The 23,352-nt window shown below is 40.7% G+C and overlaps 1 protein-coding gene across 2 annotated transcripts in view; it reads left to right on the top strand.

Annotated features, from left to right (window-relative positions):
* Positions 1–23,352, top strand: part of ephb1 (EPH receptor B1) — a 182,647-nt gene that overhangs the window by 70,608 nt on the left and 88,687 nt on the right. For both annotated transcript variants that reach the window (XM_080861417.1, XM_080861416.1), the window contains exon 3: positions 8,206–8,887. In XM_080861417.1, coding sequence (XP_080717543.1) covers positions 8,206–8,887 — 682 coding nt within the window. The remainder of the gene's footprint in view (positions 1–8,205; positions 8,888–23,352) is intronic.

Below are 23,352 nucleotides of genomic sequence, written 5' to 3'. Positions count from 1 at the left end.
TCAGCTAAACACTGCTTGAACCTTTTACACAGGGTGACTCAAGGTAATGTTGCTACTGGTAACCTAAAGTCGTGCTGAGGCAGTGTCAGCTTCATGGTTTGTCTCAAGGCACCTGAGTGGGTGTTAACAGGTGCATTGTGCTAGAAAAGTATTCAAAAAACAGTTTTATGCTTCAGCGCAATAACCTTAACCTTCTTTTTGTGCTTTTACACGTCTAGTTGAATTAATGAAGGTTTCCAGACCACTTGCTGATTTATCTCTGGGCTTATTAAATCTTTCCTATGTGAATAATTGCGTGAATATCTTAATCAAACAAATGTTTTGAGATTAAGCAATTTAATATTTACTACACACAAAGCTGCACTAATTACTGTTTTGGGGGTTTTGTTGTTTTTATCCATCAGTCAAAGTTGGAGCATTTAAAATTAAAAATATATTAAAAAAAATGTTGATTCCAAAATATAAAAATTTCCAGTGCAATACATATTATTAAAAGCATAAGGACAACAGAGTAAAAATAATTAACTTTTTTAATGGGACAAATAAAAATCTGTAATTACACATCCTAATTTATTTATTTATTTATCTAAAACATTTAATTGATGTCTGTTTTTCCACATCAAGCAGCTTGTTCTGCCTACCAGTCTTTAGGAATTATACTTATTTTAATGATTAAATATTTAAAAACAAAAAAGAGGCTTCTATATGAAGGGTGGTTGTTGCCAAGTAAATGCAGAAAGTTAGTTAATTGCAGGCTTGGCCATTGGATCCCAGACCATTTTAAGGACCAAAGTGCCCTTGAGAAAGACACTTGAACCCCAATTTGCATACCTGAAAACAATGCAACCCTGTCTGGGAGAGTTCAGTTTACTGTTATAGCTAAAAACATCTGTATCCAAGCAGACAGACTGCTTAAAGCAACTGGCTCATAATTGAAAATGCAAGCGTTAATAATTCCATTTTAAAAGTTGGATGGAGAAATATGAGAGCGAACAGTCTGTGTGAGTTGTTCACTGAATGGTCCAGAGTGCAGTCACGTTCTGTGCCTCTCTATAAGAAAATGAGACAAAAGACATACTAAAAGCATTTGGAGCAGAGAATGAAACCGAATGGTAACTAATATGTCAACAGAGCACAAATATCACACAGTCCAATTCACTAGCACGGACCCAACCTCCAAATATGAATAAAAAATATTTGTTGATAATGTAGCAAGAGACCTCGTTGAGGTCTGGCGGTGGTTCGTCGTCCTGACAGATCCCATTGATACCTTTAGAGGAAGCTAATAAAACAGGGGAATGAATGGTGGCTCAAAGAAGAATTTACAGACTTACGACCGAAAAGGAGTGTTTGAGGCGCGGTCTCACTATCTCCAGTTGTTGAATTGTTTGGTTTACACTCAGCAACTGCAACATGAACTTACTTGCTTCAAACCTCAAGTCCAGTAAATGTATTGATCAGGGTATGGGCGTGGCAAGGGAGCAGATTTTCAACGAGACTCATTTTGCTTTAGCCAGCCAGACAGACCAAGTTCTGCTTGGGCTCAGTCAAACTGTGTGACTGTAATTATAGAGTGGCTGAGATCTGGCAGGACTGGGAGTGTTTCAGACATCACCATTTCCTCCCCATCCATCACATTCAGCCAAGCGGAACTAGGCCTCAGATGCCCCGCAAAATAATCATTCCTATGCAACTGCCCTGACAGCAGCATCCATTCAATAACACAGCTGATCAGAAATGATAATAGCAATCATGCCACTGCATATTTTAGGGGCTGCAGCCTGGCCGTGTGTGTGTGTGAGGTGTCGGATGAGGTAAAGCGTTCGAAATAAGTGATTTTGCAGGAGATTATGAGCATGTGTCTCAAAGTTTGTGTAGGAAGGAGTGAATAAAGGTGCCAAGACGGACCACTGTTAGTTTACATGAAATGTCCATTCTATTGACTTCAAGGAAAAGACCCAAAGGTTGAAATGCAAATATCCTCATTAACGCAGAGGGATTTGAAACCACCTTTGGGAAGAAAAAAATACTATCTGGATTGTGATTACTGTCGGCAGTGAGCTTTGCAAAATGAGAAGAGTGTCTTTCAGAAGGGGCATAAAGAGTTCAATCCCTATCTCAGCTTCTCATGTCCACCTATAATCCACTGTCCTTCTGAGACCTTCGCCTTTACAGACCTGTCAATGTGAATTTCACCCGCACGCATACCATTTCTTTTTTCTTTCCCTCTCTTTTTATCAACAGCCAGGATGTATTCAGGGGTAATTATTAAAGAAAAATCTTTATAGGTACACTTTCCCTCCTTTAGTTCAATATTGTGTTGTCATGAATAACAAATAGGCTCATTACTGAAATGCCCATCCCGAGCTTGTAGTAATAAAATCAGTCTCATGCTTGCCTCCACCCACACGTTTCAGATGATAGATGAACGGACAACTCGTTGTTAGAAAGTGCTCAAAAACATTTCAGCCTATAGGCGCTTGAGGGTGTAGACTTCAACAAAGCATCCAAGCATAATTTAGTCCTAGGATTATTTGGGTAACACTTAAAAAAAAAAAAGAACCTCATCAACTAAATTACTTCAAATGCTAACTTCAACACCAAAGGCATTAACTGAAAAGGGCTAAAACAAACAAACAAAAAAAACTGTTGTAAACTGCATCAACAAGTGGAGTCGGGTTAAAAGTTTAGGGGAACACAGTGGTGTTGAAGTGGCTCCATTTGATTGTAGCTTTCTACATCTCTTGCCTTGGGTCCTGCTGTAAAAGCCCATCGGCAGACTGAGTAATGGCTGTTTTGATGGACATTCAAGAAATAGTTGCCAGACACTCATCTACTATTTGCAGTGGCATTTTGTAGACCTTTCAAGGCTGTGGAGATATAAATGTGGAAATGCTCTGAGCTGCTCATCACCCATCTGTGTGCAGTATGTCTGAGCATGGAGCTGTATTAACTCGTGCTGATAGATTTGAAAAGCAGTTTGTGAGTGTGACTCCACTGAGAATCAGACAGCAGGCTGGAGGTTAAAGATCAGCTGAATATGTGCTTCTCTGCTCACATCTTCTGCTCGTGTGAATTGACTGATGCTGAATGATGATCTAAAAGTAGTCAAGTTCTCCCTTTGTGCGTGTGTGTCAGAGTCGCAACCCGACCTACTCATACCAAATGTCCAATTTTAAAACTGAAGGTAGAGGTACGGTGGAGTCATGATAAAACCTCTGTGGGTTGTACGTATGCAGCAAAGCTCCTGAAGCAAATAGGGGAATGATGCTCAGTAAATCCTAAATCCACACATGAATTATAGACAGTGTCGGGAAAATTAAGGTGGGGTAGAACACAACTGGAAATGTCCCTTTTTTTGTTTAGGGCAAGAGTGCTGTCTGGGCAGAGTGTGCAGGAGACATAACACAGGATGGCCAGTCATTACGAATGGGTGCAATTGGACATCGTACACAGAATTTCTATTACAAACCTGACGATCCCCCTGTCTGTGTTCTTACAACCACCTCTGTTGGTTTATGTAAAGGTCAGGGTTGCACTGTGTGTCTGAAAACAACTTTACATAGACTCACAGAGAGTGAGGGAGAGAAGGTGAATACTGCAGAGGGGCTAAACACATGGCTCTCAATTAGAGATCAGATATTCGAATCTAGCTGGTCAATGTGTTTTCTCCGATATTTGCAACATTGGAATGATTACAAAATGAAGTTTACACCTGTTTTAATGCGTCACCCAATCGCAGTTTGCTCACTGTCTGTCACATAAAAAATGTATTTCAATAACTGCTAATTATTTTTCAATATTGGCAGCATCACAAATGCTGAATTGTGCGGAAATAAAGTTCTGAGACTTCTGAGACTCTATTCAACATTACAAAATTCCTGTCATGACCGGTGGTCTAGGAACTACATTAAGATTTAGTTTCCATTCTATAAAAAAATAAGTTTCTCATTTCCTTAAGGTATCTTCTTATACTGCCCCAACCATGCCTCCTCCAAATGACTCATTACTCCAGCCCATTTGGCCCATTATTTTCCACAGATGTTACATCCTTGTTCTGATTGGTTATTCCTCCCATCTCTGCTTGTCCCCAGCCCAATATTGGATGCTGTAGTCCTCCAGAGCAAGACTGTGGCCATCTGAGCTGCTCTGTGTTATTTTAGTCTTTGAGGATAATGGCAAGAGATCAATGTGATGGATGGTTTTTATGAGGGCAGAGTATTGATGGCTTGATGGCAGTGAGCTGAGGCTGTGGGAAGGGGAACATCAGTCTGAATACATTACCCCCACCCTCTCAACCCTCCCCCTTTTTCCTGATTCCTCCCCATTCCTGTTTTTTTCTTTTATTTATCACTCTGTATTTTTTTTCCCCCCCCTTTTCTCAACCCTCTCTTCTCCAGCTCAGCCAGCTGTAACTGGTCATTAACACAAACATTAAGAGCTCTATGAATCCATAGCTCCTCCATCTCCTTGCTACTGCCCATAAAACAGAGCAGCAATAATGACACGCACAATAGCCACACTTGACAATCAGGGGCAGGGGACAAGTGTCTCCTATATTAATGGTAAAAGCAAAGCTATTAGAGGGGTGCCGGTGGTTACTTTAATTGGCTTACAAATAAGTGTTGAGTTAAAAGGCTCTCGGTATTTGACAGTTTTTCATCAGCAAAAAAAGTTTAAGTTCAGTTAGGTTGGTAATGATAAAATATGAATTAGGTGATGCAAAACTGTGTAAAATAAAACTAACTGGGAGTGAGCTCATTTTATAGAGGCACATAAACACGCTAGTAAGTGAAAATTGGCATGTGCATGCAAATACTCCGGATATAAAAACATCAGTGGACATTAACAGAATTAAACTCCATAAACGACTGCATGCGATGCCATCGCATGCAGAGCTTTTGGTCCATATTGACATTATAGCATCACACAGTTGCTGCAGATTTGTCAGCTGGACACCCATGATGCGACTTTCCTGTTGCACTACATCGCAAAGTTGTTCCATTGGATTGAGATCTGGTGACTCAAAGGCCATTTGAGTACAGCAAACTCATAGTCATGTTGAAAAAAACAAAAACGGACAGAGATGATTTAATGATTTTTTGCGACGTGATGCCTTTTCTCCCCAGAAGCAGGCACCAACATGGGTACACTGTGGTCATAAAGGCATGGGCAGGGCGAGCAAGTGAACTCACTTTGCTGCCAACACCAACACCAGCATGAACTATTGATACAGGGCAAAATGAATCAATGCTTTTATGTTGTTTACACCAAATTCTCAACCTACCGACGCAATGTTGCAGCACAAATCAAGACTCATCAGGCCAGGCAACATTTTTCCACTGACCAGTGTGAACTGGACAAAGGTAACTTCTGTTCTTAGGTGACAGGAGTGGCGCCTAGTGTGGTCTTCTTCTGCTCTCGATGTTCATTTGATTTATTTATTTTTATGTGCACGCTTAATTCTGATATGCATTTCTGTGACTAGAACAGGTGTTTAGATGTATGGCTCGATTCTATTCGAAAAAGTAACATTTGTATTTATTGGTGGTCTGAGAAAGAGCCTCTGGCAAGAATACACAGATGCCACGAGGCAGATACATTTGGCTTAAATTATTTAAAAAGCACAGAAAGCATAGAAATACTGTAACAGTGGGGGCCGAGACACCATATTAACATGACTTTGTTCCTGAGTGTATGCGTCACATCTCTGAAAATAGTGGGAAAATTATCCTCCTAAGACCAGAACTCTTCCATGACATGCATTTTTAATTTCTCTTTGATATTTGGGCATATTGGGGCCCGATGAATGTAAAAACAAAGAATTACCAGTTGTTGTTTGTTTTTTTACCTTATTTTTGTTTTTAAGAAAAATGAGAGCCACATATGAGGATATTCGTTTAAAATTTTGATAGAACAGTAGCAGTATAATGTTCTCCTAAGTGGATATCAGGCCCATGTAGAGCAAAATTGATATAACCCAAAATGTGGTGTGATGTGGACGTCAGGTCCTAGGATAAGGTTAAAGAGATGCCAAATATTAGTTATATACCAGTTTTAATGCTCAAAATAATCAAATGTTTTGCCTCAAGCTTTGTGCAGCAAAACAACAGCTAGCAAATCAATATGTGGTTGCTAAACCATCAAATTATCAGCAGCACCTTTTCCAAGCACACATAAACACACAGGTATAACAAAGCACTGAAAAGAGCAAAGAGGGAACTGGGTCACAAAGTTTGATTTCGACTAACTAATGCACCTATTATTAGTTTTGGTTGTCTTTAAACAGCCGTGACACCGCATATCTACTGAGGAGGAGAAAGATATAGTTCATTATTATATGAGCCAATGAATTTCTGGACAGACTCTAGATGGGCATTATCGGAGACGCCTCAGGCTCCTCTCTGGCGTGAAAGATGGTGGTCATTTGGCTAGACAAGAGGCGGTGAGGACCCCCTCCTAGACTGGAGCAGACGGGTGCAGAGGAGCCTAGGGCTGGCTGTATTAATGAACAGGCAGCGCTGAAAGGGACAGGTTTCTGTAATGCTGATGAATGGTCATTACAGAGCAGAGACGGGAGAAGAGAGCACAAGGGGAAGAGAGGAGAGGGGGAGAAGAGTAGAGTGAAGTGGGCACACAGGGAGCAGCAGTGAAAAAAGGCTTTAATTTGCACCTCAGATTTCTGTAAACTCGTTTATCATGTCAGCAGTGCCACTGTTCCTCACGTGCCTTCCCACTCCATCCTCTACATGCCCTTACTAGACCCAACCATTTTTTTGTTTGTTGCCAGATGTTTCCACATATTCTTTGTGCCAAATGGTTTTATTACCTGCGCTGGTTTTCAAACAGCAAAATTCGACGGCTCACATTTATCAGCTCTATCTCGCCTTGCATCATTTTATGGACTTTTTTCCATCATTTGACTGGATGTTGCGGCTGTGTGTGAAGAGCCAATATCTTCTCCTCTCTATTAAGCTTGATTGAGCAGCTGGAGTTTTAAAGGTCATAAGAAGGAGGAAGCACAGGGAGATATATGCACATAAGAAACATGAACTGACTTGAGGCCCACTCAGTCCACTATAGACCTCATTAACTTCTCGCCTTCAGCTGTTTGGATCATTGGTGTTGGGAACTTTGGAGAAATAAATCTTTGTGCCAAGCAGTTGCTTTAAATGGAAGCAAAAAGCATTGTATTATTATAAAGATTGAAATTGATCCAAGGAAAATAAAAAAATGAAAAAGTGTTTCAGATCATTTTCTCAAAATATTCCACAAAATATTCATTTGAATTCACTGGTGCTTTTATGTAACTCTTTTTTTTTTGGTCTGTGAGCTCTGCTGCTGTATGCTAAAGAATAATACATTCCTCTTAAAAATACTGTAACTAATTCAAATATTGCACACTGAATATCAGTGGAATGCCACTAACAATTTTTGCAAGGCCAGCTTTTGCACAGCTGGACGGTCACTCAGATGATTTCAAAGCAAGCTTCTTCTATTTTTTTTTCTGTGATTTCTCTGCCTGATTCTCAGTGAATCCAGCCAAATGTTAATGGCACGTTTTTAGCATGATTTGGTGCACTGAGTTAATTCCCCAAGGGGCTTCTGATGCTCATCCAAGACCCTTTCTGGGTCACACCTGCAAGAAATGGCCTGCAGTGAAATTCAGTTCAGTATGCACTCAAATGGCTTTCCATCCATCCTTGGCTCTCGTGAAGTCCCTGCCTGTCTGTCTAATTGTAATTCAGCAGTGCTTAATCTTGAATTTGTTACACACTATATTTTGTAACGTATCGACTCAATGCCCAGCGAAACTTGGCATCGACAGAAAACGGTATTGCATCCAAAATCATGCCTTGGTTTGCGCTTATGCAGTGGGAGTGCACATCCTACAGCTGTGAGCCTACTTGATAAACAAGACAATAAATTGTTGCTTTGCACTTGAGGAATTAAATTTTTTTTAAAGTAATACATTTGTGTGTCATCAGTGGATTAACAAGCCCCAATAAGCTGATGCATTTTTCTCAGTCCAGGAAGAGGACTCAAGTTAGTGCCTTAGGGAAATTACTGATATGTGTATGAATTCTCCGTGGCTCTGCCAATATTAGCATTCTCTATCAAAAAAGAGTGAGCACTGCAGCCTTATAGCAGATAATTACTTATCAGCCATGTGGACTTCTTTCTCTCTTCTCTGTCTTTCTATAGTGGGAGGAGGTGAGTGGCTATGACGAAAACCTCAACACCATCAGGACGTACCAGGTGTGCAATGTCTTCGAACCAAGTCAAAACAACTGGCTCCTCACAACCTTCATTGATCGCCGCGGAGCACAGCGCATCTATGTGGAGATACGATTCACCGTGCGCGACTGCAGCTCCATCCCAAATGTCCCCGGTTCCTGCAAGGAGACGTTTAATCTCTACTATTATGAAAACGATGCTGTCATTGCCACTAAAGGCACAGTCTTCTGGATGGAGGCCCCCTACCTCAAAGTGGACACCATTGCTGCTGATGAAAGCTTCTCACAGGTGGACTTTGGCGGACGCCTGATGAAAGTTAACACAGAGGTGCGAAGCTTTGGTCCGCTGTCTAAAAATGGCTTCTACCTGGCCTTTCAGGACTATGGGGCCTGTATGTCTCTTCTGTCAGTCAGGGTATTTTATAAGAAGTGTCCAAGTGTGGTTCAGAACTTTGCAGTCTTTCCAGAGACCATGACAGGGGCTGAAAGCACTTCCCTGGTCATTGCTAGAGGGACCTGCATCGCAAACTCAGAGGAAGTAGATGTCCCTATAAAGCTCTACTGTAACGGAGATGGAGAGTGGATGGTTCCTATCGGTAGCTGCACTTGCAAAGCTGGGTTTGAACCTGACAATGGCAATGTCTGCCGAGGTAAGTGGATTGATCTTTTTCTGTAAAAAAAACACCATGGTTGCTATGAGAGTGTATTATCAGGACTTACTGGGCCCTACGTACATTTTTCTTTCTTTTTCATTATTCAATCTTTTAAAGAGATGGACTCCTCGGAATAGAACAGATCAATTCACCTTAGTCTGTTGGCATTAATTTATTCTGTTTTGGTATCACATACAACAGGGCATCATGTTACCTTTGGTCACAGGTCTTCCACTCTAGTGTAATGGCTGAATTGATTGTGTTTCATGTTTTGCAGCTTATGATACACCATACTTTTTCCTTAATCACATCTACCTCCAGGGAACTAAAAAGATACATTAGCATTGAGTTGTAATCTGCTGTGAATGTCAGCCTTTTGTCCATCCTACCTTTCAGATGACAAAAGGTTTGATTCTGCCTCAGTGCGATGTGCTGATGAATACATTCTGAGGAATAGATAATAGCTCATATCTAAAAGGAAGGTTGAATGGGCTTTTAGTTCAAGCTGTCACTTTCTGTTTTTGCGTGCCCTCTAATGCACCTTGTTTTTCTGACACGCACATATACAAACAGAAGATTTGCTCAAGGTGTCTGACGATAATGCGAGTGGCTTGAGGCTCTCGGTGTGGCAAAGTATTGGTTGGCCTGCCTCTCGGGGTTAGTTGGAAAGTGTGTGGAGCTCAGATAAGATTGATTTACCCACATCTTCCGGCGCCCCCCGTGTGCGGCAGCCTGTTACAGCAGCTCTGCTCAATCTGAGTTTCTTTCTTTCTTATCTTTTCTTCTCGTAATTTTTTATAACTAACGTATCAGTAATTAGACAACAAATTTCCCACGTGTGGGACTAATAAAGGTTATCTTATCTTATCTTATCTGGTCTGATCAATAAACAGATATAAGTGCCACATATCTACAAAGCACACTGTGTGTGACTGTGTCTACTGTATCCTTCTCACATTGCACCATGTCCTGCGCAAAACCCACCTACACACTAACGCACATCATAACAAACACACAAAGTCCTTGCCAAAGATTGGATGACTTTCGAATGAAAATAACAGGGCAGAAGTTAAAAGGCTGTGCTTAGGTTGATGTAAACTCTTAATTTAGTTTCAAATTTTTACACCATTTCTCAATATTATAATTCTCTTTACAAATAAATTGTAATCTGTGTATTCAATGCTTTAAATGCATAAGATAGACTCTCTTGTTTATCTTGTAAATAATTAAAGTGATCGGCTGATCAGCGACTTTGATTTATCCGATATTCGCTTCTCTTAAGTAAGTACAATTATCAATAAATCAGGGGCTCAGTTTGCTAACAGATCATGCAAATTTAGAATAAAATCCAGTTAGGCCGAAAATCATGGTCAACAGTCTAATTAAAAGCTGATTCCTCTGATGTCCATCATGTACTGGACAAAATCACTTAAATCAAATGCTAAGACTGCCCATTGAGATTGGTACACGCAATATATTTAATGTTAAATTATTTCACTGAAAAAAAATGTCCTAAGTATGTTTTTTTTGTCTATCTTTTCTTAAACTTATGTGTTTGTGACACACAATACTTATGTATTGGTCTGCAATATAAAAACAAAAACACAACAAAATAATTATAATAAGCAAAATAAAAACAAACTACACATTGTCATCACCTTGAAGCCACGTGGCCTTGATAGAGTACTCGGTTACAATACTACAGTCAGACCGAGCCATTTGTGCTGAATATTCATAAGTCCACTGAACATGCTCCTGGTTGTACATTGACCTAACAACCCTTCTTTGTTACTGGACTGCGGGCTCCTGAACGTCTTGGTCTCAGAGTCTTATCGATAGGCGAGTAGCTCTCGTCACTGTCATAATTCTTGACATGAAGATTGGATCATTTCAAGCCTGTTAACAGACTTCATCTTGATGCTAGTTTTGCTTCATGTTTACATTAATTATTTGTTTATTCGTGTTAAATCCTGACTCACTAATCATGCTGTTGGCATGTGTGGCATGTGCATGAGCATGCCATGCACTTGTGTTCCTATGCAGTGCAGGAATTTTAATTCAAATGAACCAAATAACCTTGCCTGTCCTCTAGCGCTGACAGTCTCATAGTCTTTAATGGATGTAAACTTACACTGATCCTTGTCAGTCTTTTCTCCGTGTAGCGTAACTTTGCCTCTTTCCCCATTATTTACCTCAGGCTTCTGCACACTTGGTGCAGAATAACTGGAATGTTAGTATGAGGGTTATTGTGGCTTGTGTTAGTGGAAGTCACCACAAACACGCATGTTCATGTACAGACAATGGTCTCACTGTAGAAATTGCTCTACAAAGACCACTAATTCCTACAATCCTCCAGACTTCCTTCTCTAGTACATTTCCAGCTAAGATAATCATCTCATCTCTCTCTGATGGAAATGCACTACTTAGCAGCAGTGCAGGGACTTCGAAATTCTGGTCAATACTGATGTTTGAAATTTCATCCAGTGTTGAAGCCTGTTTTTGTTCTATTTGTGTTGTTTTTGTTTTCCCGCTTTGTTTCATAGTGCACTGCCTAAGCTCAATGTCTAAATGTATGCCTAGTATTGTTATGGAAGCTAGTGAATTCAGCCTATACTAAGAGGAAATTACTGGGGTCTGTAGCTTAACAAGAGTTGACAGTAGTATGAATCTGTGAGGCCTCGATCCCACAGGTCTCCAGACCAGTAGGTAACCCCTACAAAGAAAACCTCTTTGCCATTTTTTGGACACTCGTAAGTTTGCTGTGCTTGCCCGTATTTTGTGTGGAAGATACAATTTCTCTGTGAACACTCATTGCGGGAGGAGGTTTCATTACCGTTTCATTACCGTGTGGCAAGTGTTTGCAGATATATCAGCATATTCCATACAAAATACAGGCGCATGCAGTAATCTGCTAGTAAAGAGGTTTTAGGTGCAGCAAACTACTCACAAATCTTTGTGTAATATACATTTTTCCGTCTGAACCAGTGGTTACCAGAGGATTGCCAATCGATCTCTAGGACTGTGAGACTGTGGCCTAAAATGTTGTGTTGGTTGACCATAGTCGTCAGCACAAACACTGACTTGACAAAAAAAAAAAAAAGGCCGGAGTAGAAATAGATGATCTAACCATTTCTAGCTCAAATAACTAGCTCACTCTCTGGAGTCTTGTGTGGAGTCAGTTCCCCTCTCATCTCCACTGAGAGTCCCCTCCAATAACAGCAATCTCAACCTTTTTATTTTTTGTGCAGTTTCTTTTCATGGACTTGCAATCCATTATTTAAACAGGGAAATCTAACCTTAAAGTGCTTGTGGAAGCTCAGTTCTATGGGCAACCAATCAATTGTGGGGTTGGTGCAATAACACAGCCTCAGCATTGGGTCAGAAGTAATTGCCCATTAGCGATGAAGGAACAGGAACAGGAACAAAAAGAATATAAGAGCATGTAGTTTCATGCTGGAATAATTCCCCTCATTGATACCAACAAAACAAAAAGGTATTGCTTAGAAAAAGGAACACAGTAGTACTGTGTACAGTCTGGTAAAGTGTGGAAAATTTTCAATTAGTGCCTTTATTATGTAGCTCTTGAGACACAAATTAATGTAATTTGCCTAATTCACCAGAACCTAAGGTAAAAATGAGTTTCTGCTTATAGTGACATGAAAACGAAAGTGCATTTATTCTAGCTATGCATCTGTATATTACATATTATACCCACCATACCAAAACTTCTGTTAGGTGGATCATCGTTTTGAATAGTTGTCCTTTTACATGGAAAGCCAGTTTTTTGAATTGATAAATGATGGTTTTATTTCTAATTTTTTTGGAAGTTCTTTGTCGTGACAGCAGAAATAACGCTTGTTTCTTTTGCAGGTTTAATATGTGCGTTTCAGTGTTGTTTCAGGGCATGTGCGAGCTTCCCAGCACCTGATTGCACTTTCATTAATCTATATGTTTTAATTGTTGTCAGGTAGCGTGTTGTGTATGTGTTCGGTTGAGCATAGAGACCATGTAGAGTTGTTGTGCTCTGTAACGATGATGCCAGCATGCCATCCTCATTACCAGCTCCCCAGCCACTACGCAAGCCATTTGGGTATCCCCCACTTTTCCTCTCCCTCTTTCTCTGTTCCTCGCTCTCTTCCCCTTAGCTTTGTAAGCAATCCGCTAAATATTTTATCACCTCCCTGTTAAATCGAGCGAGACACTCCAAATAAGACCCCGCTACCTCTACCAATACAAAGCTTGTCTCGGCTGTGTGTCCTGCTTAACTCAAGTATCCTAAACAGGCTTGTAGGATGGTTTCACTGACCCTTCTTAGAACTGGTGTCAAGGCCCACCTGAGGAGTAATTGATGGAATCACCTCGATCGTGCTGGCTTTGCGTCATGTGTTTTGTTTTGAGTCTGTCTAAGCATTGATCATTTTAATGTTCCGTATGTTTTTTTTTTATTTGAAGTAATTAAAACACCACAGAAACCTAATTATTCTGTTGTTTAAGCTCTTAAAAGTGGACGATGTGGCATAGTTGCAAATTATCCTCTATGAAAACCAATTCAAAACTTTCGAGTGCTTATTCTTAATTTTGGTGTTAAAACTTTATTTCCTGTGGGGAGCCAAATTTTCGTTGGGCTGACAAATGTCCTCTTCAGGTCTATAAGGCTAGCTATATTTTGTTTAATTTTGTAATTGGTTATTCTCAAAGTTTCGTCTGTTTTTACTCTTTACAGGCCATATGCAACACACATAGCTGTTGAGACTCTCCCCACCTGTGTGGATGTGGAGATTTGTGTGGGCTCAGGGAATCGCAAAAGGTCTGGAATTGAAGCATTGCTATTGCAGCTACTGATTGCTTTCAAATGGATGTGAACGGGCTATGAATGAAATGGGGGAAATGAGAATTTGACTGGTTAATTTCATTATCTGTGGTACTATATGAATTCCCAGAATTTTGCTCCATACTATCCATCCATCCCTCCATCCATCCTATATTCCAGTGCAGTGACCATAAGTATGTATTTATTTACTTTAGTATTTATTAGGGGTGCAACGATATTCGTATCGATATTGAACCGTTCGATACAGTGCTTTCGGTTCGGTACGCATATGTATCGAACAATACAACATTTGTAATTTATTTTATCAATTTTCCTTCTGACGATGCTGTCTGTGTTGAGCGCTCAGTGAATCTGCATTCGACTACTCCGCCTAGGCTTGACAGTGCAGCCTAGGCGGAGTAGTCGAATGCAGATTCACTGAGCGCTCAACACAGACAGCATAGTCAGAAGGAAGAGCGCAGGGCAAGCTAGCGAGACAGAAGTTAAGCTCTCCTTGTAACAGGCAAATTGAACCTCATTCAGATCTGGCGTTTGGAATTATTTTGGTTTTCATGTGACGTATGACCCTGAAGGTAAGCGAGTCATGGACTAAAGTAAAACAGTATGTTGGATGTGCCATGCAATGCTCAATTACATTGGTGTGAACTAGTGTGTTAGCGCAGTTAGCTCGTTAACGTGTTGGCCGTCTAGCCCCATGCACGGAGCGATCGGCAGTAGCTCGTTAACGGAGATTTGCCGTGTTGTGGCGTTAAGGTCATTTCAACGAGATTAACCTGAAAGCACTAGTGGGAACACAACGAATATGACTGCACATTTACGCCGACATCATCCTAGTGCAAAGACAAATACAACAAGCATGCTACTAACTTTAGCCGAGTCATTTAGACAGCTGTTAGCACATGATTCTCCTTATGCTGCTGAGAATATAGCCCAGAAGAAGCGGATAGTATAGCTTTTATTTTGGAAAGAGCCATTTCTCTGTAATAAACTCTCTTTTCCAAAGATGAGTGATTCCTCAATCAGATACAGGGCTCGCAATATCGCTAGCCCGACGTCCCGGAGCTAGCGATTTTTTCAGTCGGGCTACCAAAATCTATCTCTTCCCTGCCCGTCGGGCTACTGTAGGAAAAATATATGTCAATGCTTTTGCATTCTTTCAGAAATGTAGCTGGGTAATTATGTCATTGGCATCGGTGAGCCACTGTCAATATGTGACATATTGAAGTCGCGTTTGAATTTGCGCTTGTTTTTTTGCTTTCACTTTGCAATCCTGCGAACTGTGTATAGAGAGCGACAGCACTGATCTGTGAGTGATGATAATTTGTGCACCAATTCCTCTGACATCGTCTTATTAATCGTTAGCTTACTATGCAAACATGACAAGTGAAATCTCCCGCAGCAAGCTTAAACATGTGAGAGGTTGATCGCGCAGAGAATCGCTGAGCTTATGTGAGTGCATGTGTAAAAGCATTTCAGTTCTGCTGAGCCAAATAAGACAGGTCAGGGTGAAGAAGTGACAGCCAAAGAAAAGCTTACCACAAAACGGAGAAGTTATGACAAATCAGACTATAAGGCAAAAAGAAAGTGCAGCTTTATGGTTTCATGGACAAAAGAATTTCTGTGGCTGCAATATGATGAGCTAAATAACCAGGGCTGCACATAAGTGGTCCGCAGGTGCGCATTCGCTGTCAAAATAAAAAACACGCACAAGGGTTAGGGTTAAATTTAAAAACTGTACTTTTGAGTTAAAATATATATTTATAATTTTAATAAATGACAAATAAAAAATGCATGAACATTTTTTTTGTATCGAAAAAATATCGAACCGTGACACCAAAGTATCGAACCGAACCGAACCGTGAATTTTGTGTATCGTTGCACCCCTAGTATTTATGTCATTCCTCACCCGAGCAGTCCTATAGGCTGGCACGCCAATATGAGTTCTCTCATATTTTCTCTCACTGTTAGGCTCCAGCAGGCTTTTGACATGCTGCCACATTAATATTACAAATATTCAAATAACTTTATTTAACATTCAGCAGGCTGACAGTGGCAGCAGGAGATTCACAGCCCATTGAGCAAGAGCGCTTCCCTGGGCTAAGTGCCGATTCATCATGGCTGCCTTACTCCTGTCTAATGGCTGCCATCATGGGGCATGAGCACACACACTAAGAAAAACATATTACTTCTACCACGTGTGCATTTTTAAAAATGTTAAATGTAGTGAGGTGGGCACATTTATCACATTATTAACCTTAGCCTAAAAGCTTATAAATCCCCATATATCCCAATAGGGTTCATTGTCACGGACATCAATTAGCAGGCTTATTTCTCTCTAGAGAATAAAGAGCTCTTGCTCAGAGTCTAGCAGTAGAAACACATTCATAAACTGAATCCATCCGACCAGTATTTTAATCTTAAAGTTCGGTTTCGCAGGCTATGCACTAGGTTTTTTACGTTTTTCTGCTCCGGTAAGTTTTTTTTATTACTTCTTTGTATGGCTTATCTGAGTGTAAAAGATCTGACAGACAAACCCGCAAAGACCTGGTAACCTATTAGAGCCCATTCCATCCCATTTGGCCGTGTCTGCTCCTGTTCCACAGAGTTTACTTCATTTGCAGAGAACCATCCATGTGTACTGAACAACACACACACACACACACACACACACACACACACACACACACACACACACACACACACACACACACACACACACAGCATTTACTAAGTCACCTTGAAGCCCAATTAAGTAAGCATCTGACTCTTCCTGTTCCTATTAGTCTTATTGCAGAGAGGGCCGGGGTGGTGTGAGGAAAATGGAGTGGGAGGAAGAGACAGAGAAAAGCTTTAAGAAAGAGAAGAGAGTGAAAGGCATCTTGTTTCCATGGCTCTCAATAAGCCGAATGGCAAAGAGCACTGGTGAAAGAGCATGACCCAGACAAAGGCCTTTTGAATCTAAGGGCCAAACAGAGTGTTTATAATGACCCGAAGCACAGATGCGCAGCTCTCACTGCAACAACAGACCCGGTCTCTAATGATGCGAGGGGAATCCAAAGATTTTGTTCACACATAATTGAAATAGCCACCACAACCAGAGCTGTTCTTGTGGAGGGACACAAACTCCTCCCCCTCCTCCTTATTATTAGTTTTTGCTCCCCTTTCAGCTGTTTTCCTCTCTGTATCTGTCTCTAGTCTGGCTTTCTAACCTTCAGTCACTTTTGGGTTATGGATTTGGCCACTGGGCTTATACTGGGGTTGCTGCTGCCATCTCTCACTTGGTCGTTCTCCCAGATGTGGAACGGGGAACTTATTAGGCGGGCCTGCCTTTGACCCAGGACCCCTTCTAATCTACTTCGCCAAATTCTCATTCAGTTCTCATCGTCTACTTCACAGTCAGCCCTCATATGTACATGTCTCCTCTCCTGCGCTCCACTCAGTGATTGACACCGGGAGCCGAGGCCAACCAGTGGCAGAAGGACACAGGAAGACAAAGAACCCCCAGCATTTATCTGATGGCTGGGGCCCTGCCTAATTTGCCTATGTCACCCCCATGACAAAACACAAAAAGCTTTTGCTTTGAAGGGCTTTACTTCACCTTCTCACCGAAACCATGAACCCCATCAATCAAATCTACCACAATTTCCTTTTTTTAATGAATGCACATTTAGGAATTCAATGAAAAACAAAAATATCGCATTTCTATAAGTTTGTATTTCAGTGTCTGTGTTGTCTTCACAAGATACCCAAATGTTAAATGCCAAGAGACACTTCAGCTTGCACGGCATGTGGGAAACTGTATTCCCCCTCATTTTTGTTTTCTTCTTCCACGCCTCATCCCTCTGGAATATGCTCCAGCACACAGTAATGAGGCGACACGTTGAGCCTCTTCGCAGAGTACTACCTGCTTTGGAAAGCAGAAACACCAACCCCTCCCCCTTCCATCGTACCTTATTCTCCTTCTAACCTAATCAGTGTCCATCAATATTCACTGTCCTGCTAATAAAACTGTTTGTTTAGGTGATGGCAGAAGGACACATTTCAATTCCAGGAAATTGTCTCATCGCTTGCTGGAGGCTATCAGCTGCTCATTGATAGATGTGGATTAGTCAAATTTATGTTGTGGAACTTGTGGACTGACAATCTAATTAGAATTGAATTGCAATTATGGCGGGGCCGATATAGCTCTGTTCGTCCCACCTTCAATGACAACTCGACCACAAAACAACGAGTAATGTCAGGCTGGAAAACATTTTCCGTTTTTCAAGTATGTGAAGTGTACTTAAAAAATTAGCATGTTCTCTAGGGCTGCACAGGGGTGCAGTAGTTAGCTCTGTCGCCTCACAGCAAGAAGGTCTTGGAGTGAAATCCACTGGCTGGTGCTTGTCTTTGTGGCATTTGCATATTGTCCCTGTGCCTGGGTGGGTTCTCTCCAGGTGCTCCGGCTTCCTACAGCAGACCAAAGACATGTGTGCTAGGTTAATTACACATGTTCGGTTCTAAATTGGCTGTAGGTGTGAATGGTTGTTTGCCTCCCTGTGTTGGCTGTGGATGGGCTGGCAAGATGTCTGGGATACCCCACGTAGGCAGCTGGGGTAGACTTTGTGTCATGGCTCGCAAACTATTCAGTCTCTTTTGTGTGATGCCTGTACACACATTGAGACGCCACACATGTACACGATTACTAACACTACCACCTCAAGCTGACCTCTGCGTGTCTAATTTCCTAACCTAATCATATTCGCCTTACTTCCTGCACACTTGAAGCAAACAACATTGCATATATACACTGTAAACGCTCCTATGTTTAATCTTTAATTAAACATATGCAAAGAATTATGTCTGTGTAATTTATGTTATGACACCCTGCATTATCCTAAAGTAATTCAGCTCCCCAGGTCGTAACTGAGCAGGCTGTATCAAACACAACCTCACAATGTGCAATTATACATCAATTAGACAACTCCTATAATCTGTATTGCTCTATATCATTGTGTGGATGTAATTACATGTTTTCCTTGACAGTTAAGTCAGCCTGTATTTTACAGGTTTAAGGCTTGTGGTTCTGCTACAAGAAAGGTATATTTTCAGACTGACAAATACAAAGAACACACAAAGCTCAGGCTATTTAATAACTTCTAAGACAGCCTTTTTTTATAACAACAACCAATTACACAACTATTATACTTTAGCTGTGAGTGAGTCTGTGTCAACAGGTCTGGTGCTACATACAAGTGATACAGTATATCAGAATTGATCTCTCCTCATACAGTTAACCTTTGCACATTGTTGTGCAGTTTGTGTAGTTTTAGTGGTGTACCTCTCACTTTTAGTTGTAACTTTTGACTAATATACAGTATCAGGAAATATGTTTTAATAAAGTAGCTGTATTATTAGGAAGATCAATCAATGTACTCAGGGATAGCTTTACCACTTACCCTCTATCCCCATTTTATGATGTCTATGTGCAGTACTTACAAAATAGAAAGAGCCTGAAAGAACTGAGATGTTATCTCAGTGCTGGGCCAGCATTACTATAGTGCTAGTCCAGGCTGCACAGTGGTATTCTCAAAGAGAATGATATCTGATTAGTCCAGCTATAGCTGACAAACAAATGGATTTGCTGTGTCTAGAATGTTCTCTAGGGGTGCTACATGGGCTGAGATACAAAGACACTGCTTTTGTGATGGGGCCAGCGCAAGGCATAATAAGACCCTTTGGGGAATGAACCAAACACGGAGTGAAAGGGACACAAAAGCACACATGCTCGTACACTCAGTCAATTTCACAATGACTCTTCCTCTATCTCTCTTCCCTCTTTTTCCCTCTACACCTCTTTCTCTCTTGCGTTCCTATAAACTGACCTTTATATTATGGGCTACCGTAGTTGGACTGTCATTATGTGTTTTGGCTTTGTAGGCCTGTTGAGTTTCTTAACTCTCACATAAATTATTGTGTTGGCCAGGTTTCGTGTCGGCCTCCCACAAACAGGACACACAACAAGTATTATTTGTGGATGTACATTCATTTATTTGTGCACGCACATACTATATAAGTATGGCTGTGAGGGCTTTACACCCACTGATTCTTATTCACTCCCTTCCTTGTTTTCTCTCTGTATCTCATCTTTTCTGCCTCTTTAATTCCCCATTTACCACTGTCCTGCTTCTCACTGCTAAGAGAGCAGTCATAGAAGGAGGGTGACAATAGAGGTATTAACCAAATGCATTCTGAGCTGGCCTGACTTGTGCAGTCAGTGTGAGGCTTTTACACCCCTAATGCCATGTGAATAGGGCTGCTGCTCCCCAAGAAATTCCTTTATGAGGACTCAGACCGAGGGGCCTTTTTCCTAGCTTTCGTGACCTGGGTCCACAGAGGCTGTGCAGTCCCTTCTTTTTTCTCAACACGCAGTTCTTCATTTTCATAAGCACTTAATCTGGATTGGAAGCCTCTCCATTGTGGAAATGGTTTGAGAAGGGGACATCAGCCAGACAAAAGTACTTGTCTTTGGCGAAGGGTGAAGGCTCTTCTTGGCCCTTTTCCGCCCATTCCATTCTCTCATATAGAAAGTCAAAGCCCCCTGTGGAATATAGATGTGGCAAAGAGGTATGTGAATGCAGACTTCGGGGGGAAAAAGACCTACCCTGCAAAAAGAAAAAGAAAAAAAGATATATCCACTTTTCGCACTATATTTATCATTTGATCCAAGCCAGAAGAGATCCTGTGATGCTGGCTGATAGTAAAGTTTGAGTTTGATTCCTCTAGGTTACAGTGCATAAGACTTTGGAGCTGGAATGTGTAACAAACTCAGACTGAAGCTTTGAAGTGTAATACTGTTGCCCTGGGCTTCTTAGCTCCAGGGTGGAATGAGATTACACCCTTGATCTGTGTTAGCGCCCTCTGATCTGAAGGATTGCAACACAAAGGTGTGTGCATGTGTGTGCGTGTTTAAATTTGCAGACATATGTGCATTTTCTATGTGCTTGACTATGTCTCATTATATGTGTGTTATAGAAAATATATTAATTTGTACGTAAATGAAATTATTTGCCTACGTTTGTGTATATGTACGTGTTTGAAACACCAGTAGATGGTGTGGATACATGGTCAAACCTATCCTCCCCCAACAAATGACTTGTTAACTAATTGCTAATGTTGCTGACCTGATCTTACTGCTTTGTAGGTGAATCTCTCAGGATGCTGAGCCTATTCTTTCTCCCCCCTTTCTCTATGACTCTGTCTCTCTCCCTCTGTTTCTCTCTCCTTGCTCACTGCCCCGGAACACCTTAATCCAGTGTGAAAGCAATTGGCTCTCTCAGATCTAATCAATAGAGGGCCAGGGCAGCGAGCCAGGGGGAACATCTCTGGCCCCTGCTCAGCTACAATCAATTTAGAACCATCGATTCAGTGATTGAAATACAAAGAGGAGACGCGTTGGACCGTACAGGTGCTTTAGTGTTTGGGTGTGCCAACATGTTATATATCTCCTTGGTGAGCATTTCTCTGTATGTGTGTGTGTGTGTGTGTGTGTGTGTGTGTGTGTGTGTGTGTGTGTGTGTGTGTGTGTGTGTGTGTGTGTGTGTGTGTGTATGTATGTGAATATGTGTGCGTATGGATTGTATGATTTGTTTTTGAGCCATCTGTAGTAAAGTGGGAATGGCATTTAATCTAGCACCTCTGAGACAGGACTCAGGGGGAAAAAAATCATTCCTAATCCAATATGTCCTGTTCAGGAAAGGTGTGCTTTATGTGTGTCTTTGTGTGCGTTCATGTGCGTGTGTGCATTGCATGCATTTCCTGTTCTTCTATGTTTCATTTTTTTATTGATTGATTTATTTCTTTCTATGTGACCTTAACCAAACAAGTGGTACTTTCCAAAAGAAAGAAAAAAGGCAAGAAAAACTATAATACATAAAAATAAACTAGAGAAATATGAGCTCAACTATATTTTTTAAAATACAAACCCATCTTTTGTGTGTACTCAAGGTTTTTTGCCAAGTAACTTGATGGCCCAGTCCCTATTTTTGATGTTCATATCTGAGTATATCCATTCAGTATTTGGATGTTCCTTGGAATATTTGTATGCAACAGGTACTGTATGCATGCTTTGTCTCTGCAACAATGCGTGTCTTAACTGTTATCATGCGATAACATTCCTGAAGTTTTCAGATACGTGTATGACACTCATTGCGTGCGTATGTGTCTACCCATGTGTATATCAGTGCATATTCTATTTATTTGGTCCTGTTTATTCAGCATTGCACTGTCATGCTTGTACCCCTTTGTGTGTCTATGCATTTGTGCAGTTTGTTGTTATTATTTTACAGAGCTGTAGGGCAAATTGTATGTTATGATACTGTATATTGACTTGAGTTTAATGTAAGCTCCAGTTGTTATGAAACTGAGCACGCAAGATCAGTTACAGTTTAGCAATGGTAGCCTTGCATTACTAAATTACGCTTTCAATACTTGCTTTACAATTGCTGATTTTACAGAAATTGTGCCACAATATTATGTCTGCTTGTGTCATTATTTTTTTAAAGACAGTACTGCTGTGTTTTTTACAGTATGTTAACCTAATTAGGCAGTAGCATGAATACAAGAAGATGTGACTGTGGCAGAACAGAAATTGATAAGCTTTGGAAATGTACCTAATCCAACCTTACCTACTTTAAATGACCAAGTTTAAAATCTCTTTTGTTTAAGCAGGCACAAAAGTGCACTGGATGTTGTTCGACCTTTGCTTCATGTTAACTTTTTTCTGTCATTTATATGGATAATCTAGTTTCCCAATTGGTTATGTTGCGTTACTCCTTGATTTTCACTTGGACAGTGTGTTGGTATGTATCTCACCACAATGTCAAGAAGTCAAATGAAGACTGGCAATTTCCAATTTGAAGTGCACACGGTCTGTGTGTGTGTTTTTTTCCTGACTTAATGATGTCTGTTGCCGATATTGTTCATTACCTCAGAACAGCCCAGCAAATCCCCTTTCTTGATAAAGCTGATAGATTTCTTGAAAGTTAAATTTGCTTTCATCTTGATGTGTTTAGCCCCTAACTACTTTACTGACAAATAAAGGTGGATGAGAGGAGAATGTTAGCCAAGCTAATGTCCATTATGAACAACACCCGACACTGGCCCTGAGCAGCTCGTGCAGTAGTTGACTGTTACAGCAACTGTGCAGGATGGACTGCAATCATCACCCAGTAGCAGTCAGACTCTTATAATCCACACATAGGATAAATACCTGGTAAAAAAAAAAAAATACACGTGTATATTTTCTAATTTCCACTAAACGTTTATTTCTGCATATTTTTAGCATTTTTTTCTACCTTTTGAAAAAAATGTATTGTTTTCTAATATTTCTATAATTCACATCATCTTTCTGCCCTTATGCTGCTTCAAAAAGTGAAAAAGTGAATATCTTTCTAAAAGACTTAATAATAGAACGTCCCTCCGTCCTCCTCCGCTTATCCATTTCAGAGTTTATGGGGGCTGGAGCTTATCCCAGCTACCATATGGATTAATATACAGAATACGCAGGTTGATATTTAAAACCTCAATACCAAATATTACAGCCAATATTTGATAAAAACACATAAATGAAATGTAAATATAAATGAAAAAT

The sequence above is a fragment of the Rhamphochromis sp. 'chilingali' genome (genome assembly GCF_963969265.1).
Source record: "Rhamphochromis sp. 'chilingali' genome assembly, chromosome: 16".
Classification (NCBI taxonomy): domain Eukaryota; kingdom Metazoa; phylum Chordata; class Actinopteri; order Cichliformes; family Cichlidae; genus Rhamphochromis; species Rhamphochromis sp. 'chilingali'.
The sequence above is the reverse complement of the archived record's forward strand: the minus strand, read 5'-3'. Positions and strand labels throughout refer to the sequence as shown.